Source organism: Anarhichas minor, unplaced genomic scaffold (assembly GCF_050575085.1).
Source record: "Anarhichas minor isolate MPS153535 unplaced genomic scaffold, ASM5057508v1 ptg000068l, whole genome shotgun sequence".
Lineage (NCBI taxonomy): Eukaryota > Metazoa > Chordata > Actinopteri > Perciformes > Anarhichadidae > Anarhichas > Anarhichas minor.
In genome coordinates, this window is record NW_027466514.1 from 514,805 (window position 1) to 524,657 (window position 9,853).

General features: G+C 41.0%; 1 protein-coding gene across 1 annotated transcript; it reads right to left on the reverse strand.

The window, feature by feature from the left end:
- Positions 1–7,080: 7,080 nt before the first annotated feature.
- On the reverse strand, positions 7,081–8,787 carry fam163b (family with sequence similarity 163 member B). Its single transcript, XM_076078884.1, has 2 exons — positions 8,465–8,787; positions 7,081–7,530 (listed from the first exon to the last, which is right to left on the reverse strand). The coding sequence occupies exons 1-2, from the start codon at positions 8,555–8,557 to the stop codon at positions 7,081–7,083; spliced, it is 543 nt and encodes a 180-aa protein (XP_075934999.1). The 5' UTR covers positions 8,558–8,787.
- Between the last annotated feature and the right edge of the window lie 1,066 nt (positions 8,788–9,853).

The following is a 9,853-nucleotide window of genomic DNA, read 5'->3' on the forward strand; positions in this document are numbered from 1 at the left end:
AAAATATTACAACCCAGGCGCCAGAAAAAGATGTTGGCATTGTACGTTCATTGAATGTCAACGTTTCCGAAGCAAAAATATGCTTCATAAATGCATTTCATATCAGCCTTGTATAACGCTTGCAGAAATGGACAAATGTGTTGTTGCTGATGTTGTAATCATATAGTCAATATGTAATGTCTTGTAATTGTGTTTTTTACTACAGTGTTAATTGTCTTAACATAAATGGTATTCTCTGTTTCCTGCCCTGGGACTACAGTTGTAAATTAGCTAAATATATAAATAAATACATAAAATAAATCGTTGTGAAACGATTGGTTAGGTTTAGGCAACAAAACTACTTTGTGAAGTTAGCAAAAAGATCATGATTTGTGTTCAAATACTAATGTAAACAAGTAACAATGTAAAGAAAAACAATGTAACATGACAACGTAACATGTAACAATTTAAAAAGTAACAATGTAACAACAATGTAACAAAAAACAGTGTTACAAGTAACAATGTAACAAGAAACAATGTAATGTGACAACGTAACTTGTCAACGTAACAAGTAACAACTTAATGAAATAACTGTCTTTAGCTGAGTTTCTTACGTAACATTACGTAACAAGCAGAACAACGTTATGTAGCCGGCGTAGTCAGCGTTTACTTTTGGTTTCACATGCGACACGAACAGCAGTTTTCTGGGTGAGAGTCTTAGTCGACTTTGGTGAACTCGTTACTGTATCAATGTCAATAACGGTCGCTCGTTGTATTACGTAATTTACTCTGACCGAATGCCCAAATTGCTGAAACATAAAATGCCAACATTCTTTCATGGTGACTGGGCTGAATGTTGACCAGCACAGTGTGTAAACATGCAAAACGATTAGTTTAAGAAATAAATGTTTCCTCTTGTCCCGATAAATCTTTTCCTGACCGTCTCCAACATTATGTCATCAGTATAACGTGACGAACTGAGAGAAATAACAGTTAATGCTCCTCATCATCACCACAATTCTTATCTCGCCCTTGTTGAAAAAAATCTGTTAAATTATTTCTCAACCGAATATACTGCATGACTAGAATATTTAATACAGATACTGTTTATGGGATATTATTTAATTATGTTTCAGTTTGGTGTCTGGCATGTAAAAAGTTTATATTTCCATTCCACCCCACTGCCCGCTTGGCGCCGCGCTGGTACGCCTGCAGGATATGGAAGCGTATTTATTAGTCATAGCACATTTTCATTTATCGTGACGCTCCTGATGCCAGCCGGCGGTTATTCATCGGGACGACTGATGCCAGTTCTGGTCCATCTGTGTGACAGAGGAGAGTTAATGCAAACACAGACGATTCCTGACACTTGAAGTATGGTTGAAATGTATTCAGACGTGTACATGTATGTCTCATTTTTAACTATTGTGTACTGTGTTTTTATATAACTGATACCTCTTTGTACAAAACGTAAGTATGGACATTGTGTACTGTTGATAATAAACTGAAAACCTAATGGTACTGACTTGTATTTCAATTAAATAATAGTTAATATGAACATATTTGCCTCTTTGTCAGTTTTGTGTGAATTTTATATTTTTGCTCAGGCACCGAGCATGTTTCTCTTTATCAACAAATGAAAAAAAGGAATACAAAAGGGTGAAACTTACAAAATACCCGTACAGACAGTGCATTCAGAAAGTATTCAGAAAATTAATTTTGTCGTTGAAAGTCATTATTTCCCTCATCGATCTAAATTCAACTCCCCATTATGACAAAGCCAACACAGGATTCTAGAAATATTAGCAAATTTATTAAAACACTGAAATACCACATTGACGCAAGTCTTCTGACTGTTTGCTTTGACGCTTGTAATTCAGCTCAGGTGCCTCCCATTTCTCTTGATCATCTTTGAGATGTGTCTTCGCCTTGATTGGAGTCCACCTGTGGTCAATTCAACTGATTGGACATGATTTAGAAAGGCACACATACTTTTACATTTGAGGAAAAGCCAGAACTGGTGGACGTCTTGGTGCAGTATGTTTGTGTTTGGTGAATGAATGTGGAGGAATCATGCAGCGTGGGGGGCTAACTGTCCAAAGAGAGGAAAGGAATCCGAGTTAGATATGATGTAAGCATGAGCAAGCAGGTAAGACACGCAATGGTCGCCTGAGAGAAGATAAGGAGGAAGAGTGAGTCAGGGAGAATTAGTTATTTTGCTTTTGTAAGTATCAGGTGACGTTTTTGGCCTTTTTGGTAATAATATTTAACAATATTGATGTAGAGAGAAAACACATTGGGAGAGAATTTTCCTGGAGCTGGCCGCCTGGCCAAACTGAGCCCAATCGGGGGAGACGGGCCATCATGGTACCAGAAGGGTAACGTGTGGAGCCAGACCTTTCTGTATTTCCTCTTCAGCGCTGTGGAGATCTGGCTCTGCGTGACTATTTGATCTAAATCCCTTTGTCAAAAGAGAGTCCTTGTCAAAGTGGAAGCACAGTCATTTTACACAAACTAACGCTTCACACTTTGCACTAAAGAATTAGGAGGAAGGAAAATAATCAAAAGAAGAAATGGAAGAAAATGCAAAAAAGGAACTGAACCACTGATAAAACAGAAAGAAAATCATGCGATCACAGTTACACTATTTAAAATGTACGACGGCGTATTTGAGCTGTTGTAGGTTAACATTTTTTTTTTTATAAATTACGGAGTCCAGAGGGGCGGATAATATTCAAGGTAAAATCTCTTTCCAAGATTAAAGTCATAAATTTAGCAGAATAAAAACATGGACATTCTCTGAGATTTTAAAGTCACAAATTTGAGAGCGAGAGAAAAGATCCCGGGGGAATGTTCAATTTGCCTCAAGGAACCACATCGAACACATCGAACCACATCGAACCACATCGAACCACATTGCTTCACTTTGCAAAGTTTGGATCAACCTCATCAAGCCAGCCGTCACTCGGATCGCCGTGGTCAAATAAGCAGACGCTGAAACAGTAGTGCCCCCAAACATACTCAATATATAATGACATTTATTGTTGATGCATTCAAAAGGTAGGAATGAGCTGATGGGGACAGCTAGCGACCAACTTGGCGAAGTTAGCAGAAGGATACGCGTGTGACTACGTCAGTTTTTCAGCATAAGGTGTTAATAAAGAGTACTCACAAAATAAATACATGAAACACGATTAATTGAACACGTAGTGAGGTTGAATTGTACATTTGTGACTTAAATCTTGGATTATTGTCCCCTCCTCCTCCACTGTCATCCCTCAGGCTTCTTTGATTTAATGAGGGTCGATAAAGCAACAGAACAGAACTAACTCTCTGTGCGCTGCTTCTCTTGTCCTTCCAGGAGGTAGTAGACTAACGCCAAACAGTTAAGCATCATTTTATTAATACTGTAAATGAAGCAGCTGCAGTAGAAGCAGGTTTGACAGCAGCTGATGCCCCCTGCTGGTCAGCATCCAACCTCTCATCTACTGAACTTCAGGGTTTAATAGAAACATCAACTACTGAAGCAGAGAGGAAACAGTTTCAGTCTTCTCAAATGAAAAATAAAGAAAAATCAGGAAACCTCAAGAACCAAAACATAAAGTGTAGAACCTGCAGCTTCGTCCCCCGAAACACCCAGAATGGATTCATGTCTTTCACCCCAACTATGACTGTCAGACTAACCTCTTGTCTATTAAAGGAACACGACATCTTCAATGTGATCTCATGGAAAGGCGTATAAATAGCACGCTACTTTTTAAGGTCGCTTTGCGTGTCATTTATTTCACACGGGACAATAACTCTGGTCTCCTGTGTTAAAGTCCTGTGTTTTTGTTTTACCTGTCCATCCAACCCTGCCCCCTTCGTACGAGGATTGTCTCACTCTTTATACCACGAGCACTTGTTCTGAGTGTCTGATGTTGCTGTGGCGTGAAATGACACACGAAAAAGCAAAAGATGCGTAATGCGTGATGTGACTTGAGTAAATGCCAAACGTTAAAATATTGTTTTTTAAATCACTGCTTATTTCCATTAAATAGTTCTACCCAGTTCTAATATTGATCATATCTCTGAGGGTATTTATTAATTATGTCAGTTCATAAATAACAATGTAATATAGCATTGTAACAACGTAATGTTACAATGTAACATAACAATGTAACATAACGTAACATAACGTAATGCAACAAGCATGAAGTCAACACAGAACACAAACACCGGTCTCCTGAATGAAAGTCCTGTGTTAGTGAGACCCGCCCATTCTTAGTGGACTTTCTTGCTTCTTATGCTTGTCATTATACAACATAATTTACAAAATAAGTTGCTATATATATATATATATATATATATATATATTGTGACGGCCCTCCTCCTCCCATATACCAGGTGTCCATGTGTGGTTGCTGATGTGTTGCAGGTGCTGATTAGTGGGTCGTCAGCTGAATGAGCCACACCTGAGCCGGTGTGGCTCGGCCTTACGGATCCTCCTCAGTTGGCAGCCGGGCTCTCGGGAAGGAAGACTTTTGCTGACGGGCTCACCACAGCTGTTGCTGTCTTTGTGAAAGTGCTGTTAACGTTGGGTTAAGTGTGTTTGGCGAGACAAATAAACTACTACCTTTGGCCGCCAGCTCATTGTCTCCCTGTTTTGTTCCAGTCTCTGAGCCGGGCTGTGACATAATATATAGTATATGATATATATATATATGATATATATATATATATATATATATCATATATAAGCTGTGACAGAAAGCAAAAACGTTGTCATTCAATGGAAACGTTTTTAGAAACGTACACATCCAACACCCATTCATCCTAACAAACAGTGTTTTAAACTCTGCAGGTTCTGCACTTGAATCCAGACTCACAATCTGTAAAAAGACCATCATGTGTTAACACTTTCACTTTCATGAGAAACCCACATGGACAACAGCACACAGCGACAAAGAACACACTCTGACTTGTTTTGTGAGGGAAGCCTACCAGAATAAACCGCATTTATTTTATTAGCAGCGTACTATTTCATCTCACATGTTGCCCTCATGTTACAGTGTAAATCTGCTTTGTTTTATTCCATCTGAAGGTTTATTTTGAGATAAAGAAAGGAATGATGTGCAGCTTCAGCTGTTTTCTCTACTGATGTGACGTGAAGTACCAAACACTCTACTGTGCTATCAATGAGAAGCTTAAGAATCAGTTTTAAATGCTCGATACGTCATGTTGGTGCAGAACTCCGGCCGACAGCACAGCGTCTCTCTACAGTACGATGTGTTTAACAGGAAGTAAGCGTCTTCCAGAGGTCACAGTCATTGGATCATTGAATGCTTCAGAAAAGCCCTTTTGAAATGCGATTTGTTTTCTGCACCGCGGCGCTCTGCAGACAAACAGGAACTCACACACTGAAACACTCACACACTGAAACACTCACACACTGAAACACTCACACGCTGACAGTACGACCAGCTGCTCTCTGCTGTTTCAACCAAATACAGACGATACAAACACAGTGCTGCGCTGACAAATCTACACAAGTGAACACCAACAGAAGCTCCGCGTAACGTCTGCAATGGTTTAGTTTTCAGTCTTTTTTCAATTCAATTTTGGGTGATATCAATTCAATTATTGGTATTAAACAAATCTTTGATCTTTGTCTCGCTCAAGAGCGGAATCTCTGCTTTCAACAGGTAATTTAAAAAGTGAAGGTGATTAATTAAGTTATTTTCACATCAAGAATGTTCTTTTTTAAATGTCACTAATCAAAAATGTTATTTATGAAAGCAATAATAAAATTGTATCCGATTCAAAATCAAACTCCCGGTTGTTTAAATTCTTATGAACAATTGACATTTAGCCATAATTCTTGATTTTGCAGATTCAATTTGTAGATTTTAACAATTGAAGGTAAATCCTGATTTATCGCACAGAGCTCGGCAAAAACAAAGTTAACGTGAAAAATATTACAATACTCTGCCCTCTGATACTTTAAGTGCAGGAATCCCTCTTTAAAATCTTACTGTTGTGTGCAAATTCATAATTTATGCTCTCAGATCGATAATTAATGTGCACAAAAAGGTTTTTACCCCATAACACCTGCCAGGGGAATTGTTGATAAAAGTAAAAAGTTGCTTCCTTTAGTCTCTGCATTGATGTTAAACCTTGAAAGCAGCTCACCCGTCACAGGTGATTGAGTTTGGCTGACTCATCAAGTGGGAACAGCTGTGAAGCTCCAGCACGCTCAGCAGAATATCAACACTGTACAGTTGTTGCTTCAAACACAAATAATGCAAATTGTCCGTGTGAACATCCACTTGGATATTTGTCCGTGCAAAAATGAATCACAGTCAAGTGGTGTTATAAGCACACAGCAAAGGTACACATATACACTGTATGTTCAGCACTGGAGCAGATGACCACCTGTTGGAGAATGGGTTGTGCACAAATACTGGATCTCTAGGAACAAAGTAACGTGGCTGTAGGTGAAGTCAATGTGAACAGTCTCCAAATGAATCTGTCCCTAAACTGAAGCTCCTGACTCAAGAGACAGACGTGTCCTCTGCTGTGTGTCTTCTAGTAATCCAGTGATTACTGTTTAGATGTCTGTCAATAACACATGGGGTTAACTGACAACAGAACCAGACTCATCCTTTAAAAGCGATTCCAGAGTAAGCTTCCTAACCAGCCATTAGCCTCATGAAAGCAGACTTATTTCACCTTATTTTACCTCCACTTCTGTCTCGTTTTGTGGTGAAGTCAAACAAACAAAATCTGTTTAATTTACTGACATAATCACACATTGTAAATTGTCTTGTTTATACTTTGATGCACGTACATACTAGCTATGTAGCTAAGAAGCTACTTTTCTAAACACAAAATCAGACAAAATGATCCGTTTTATGTCAAAACTGACAAAAGAGTAAATCTGTTCAAATCTGTCAGAAACAAAGCTCCTGAGCTGCAGACCTCCAATATGGCTGCCAGAAGATGTGTTGCATTACCCACAAGCCCTCGGTGTTGTAGTGCATCAGGACACAGTATCAATGCTGCACCCACAGCATGTTGATTTAGTGCAACAGTGCACCTTTCCCTCCACCCTGTCGGCTCCTAGACGTCGGTGCTGATGCTGTGGGTGACCACCTGCTTCATGGTGACGGAGCGGATGAGGTTGAGCTTCTCGTAGAAGCTGGCCAGGTCCACGGGCAGCTCCAGGTCCTGCTGCTGCACAGTCCTGTAGCTGATCCTGCGGCCGCCGTTGCACAGCCTCTCCGGGTGCTGCAGGTAGAAAGGCAGCGAGCAGCGGGCGCAGGACGGGCAGAAGGCGTGCGAGCGCTGGCACCTGCGCGGCGGCGGTGGTGGCGTGGAGGAGTAGCTGGCAGGCCCGTTGGCCTCGGTGAGGAAGGTGGGGGGGTAGTTGTCCGGTTCCTCGAAGTAGCGCTGCGGCGTCGGAGGGCTAGGTGGAGCGGACAGAGCCAGGGGCCGGGACGGAGACATGGTGTCGAGCTCTGGTTCCTCCTCTGCCCCCTTCTCAGACTCCTCCCTCTTACAGCAGTAGTACTGGAGCGGTAAAATAACAGGAAGAGAGCTATAATGGTTACGATATGGCAAACACTTGACTTTCACCCAGAACACTGGTGTTCGTGTCCCGTGTATAACCAAAGGTCACCGTGACTTATCTGAACTTACGTAGGTGGCTTCAGTTCATCTAATCTAAACCATGTCTTTCCTTCTCTAAACCTAACCAACTAGCTTTGTTGCCTGAACCCAATTATTTGTCTTCGTGGTGGAGGCAGGGGGGGATGTAGACGGGTCCAACAAACAGATCTTTCAGGCAGGAAACTGCTGTTCCCCGTGTGAAAACGAGAAGTCAATGTTCCCCAGCATTTTTAACCCAAACGTGAATCTGTTCCTAAACCTAACCAAGTACTTTTGTTTCCTAAAACTAACTGAGTTGTTTCCTACGAAGACAGCAGTTTATTTCGAAAAGACTGTGTTCATGTAACGAGCGGAAAGTGACTCGTGTTGCTGGACGTTTGTAGGAAAACACACAAAAAATGAGGAGTAGCTTTTCTAAAGATGTCATACGAACAGTTGTATGAGGATCTGTCGATTTAGATGAATTCACGTTCACACATTCAGGATGAACTGTATTAACTTCTCCTCTAGTGCCACCATCAGATCACACATTTGAATGTGTCCAATACTTTGATTTTCGACCAAATACCTTAAAAACCGATGACATTCCCATCAGCCTCAGCTCTGCTTTGTGTTTAGGGCTAATTACCAAATGTTAGCATGCTAACACATTGAACTAGGAGGGTAACATGACACATGCTTAACATCAGCACATTAGCATTTAGCTCCGCTGGGTCTACGTAGCATCACTGTAGACTCTGAGTCCTGTTAAGGTTTCATTGTACTTGGATTATTTCTTATTTCAGTCGGGTGTCTTTTAGAACATTGATTAATGCAAAAATGAAAACAGTCCTACCTGTAACCTACATAAACACAGTACACCGACGATGGTCAGTAAGATGACTGTAGCCAGAATTCCTCCTGCGATGACCACTGTCCCGGCTGACATTCGAAATCCTCTCCATCAACAGCCTGCAGGGAGGAGGAAGAGGAGGAGAGGGACCAAGAAGGAAGAGAACAAGAAAAGAGGAGGAAGGTGGAATGAGATGAAAGTGGAAGGAGACAAAAAAAACAAGGGAGAAAGTGAGGAGTTAAGAGGATGAGAAGGAGAATAAAGAAGGAGTGAGGAGGAGGGTGCGAGGCACAGGTCAGTTACGAGAAAATAGAAGAAAAGAGGGAAAACCAAAGAGGAAGTACAGATGGAAAGGGGACGAGGAGAGAAGAGGATGAAGAGGAGAACAGAGAGAGGAAGAGAGTTGGTGAGGAGGTGAGAGTAGATCAAGAGGAGGAAGGATGTGAGGAGAAGATAAGAAACAAGAAGAAAGAGGAAAATGAAAGGTGGAGAAAGACGGAGGTGGAGGAAAAGTGAGGAGAGATAATAATGTTGCTATAAAATTTTACGAGCTCCACAATGTTTAAACAGTTTTCTGTTGCCAGCAGCAATTACTGAGAATACTGCTGATGGACTTTTATTACGACTTTTATTACGGTAAATCAAGCCGAGTCACAAGAATGAAGTTACAGTCGGCCAAGTGCAAATATTAGCAGGTCTGACTGTGATGGAGGAGAATGTGAGTGATACTCTCAGTAGTGACCACATGTGTGGCGTCAGCAGCAGGAAACACATTATTACCGATGGTTGAATAACTAAATGTGTTGCCTGGAAAAATCCCCTATTTTACTTTCTAGCTGAGAGTTCGATGAGAAGATCGATACCACTCTTTGTGCGTGCGGTAAATATAAAGCTACACCCAGGAGGCAGGTAGCTTAGCTTAGCACAAAGACTAGAAACAGCAGGAAACAGCTAGCCTGGTTCTACACAGCACCTAAAGCTCACTGATCAACATGTCGGATCTCGTTTGTTCAATCAGTACAAAAACCAAAGTGCCATTCTTTTTTTAAGTTTATGGTAATTGTTGAGGTTGTAGTTTGCCAACCAGTCCCTGCTTTTCCACACCTACAGTATACGGATGGTTTTGAAAACTCCAATTTTCCTCTCGTCCTCATGCAAACTTAGTTTTAGAACTTCTAAGGTGCAGAGATTTCCAAACTCCTGATTCTGTGTATCAATATGGAAACGATGACGTCGGATGAAGCGTGTAGGCCTTCACCTACAAAAAACACTCAAAGAGACACGTACCGACCAGAAAGAGACATAAAACAACTACAAAGAGACACCAAAGACTAGAGAGATCAAAATAGCTACAAAGAGACTCATAGCGACTATTAAAAGAGGCAAAACAAC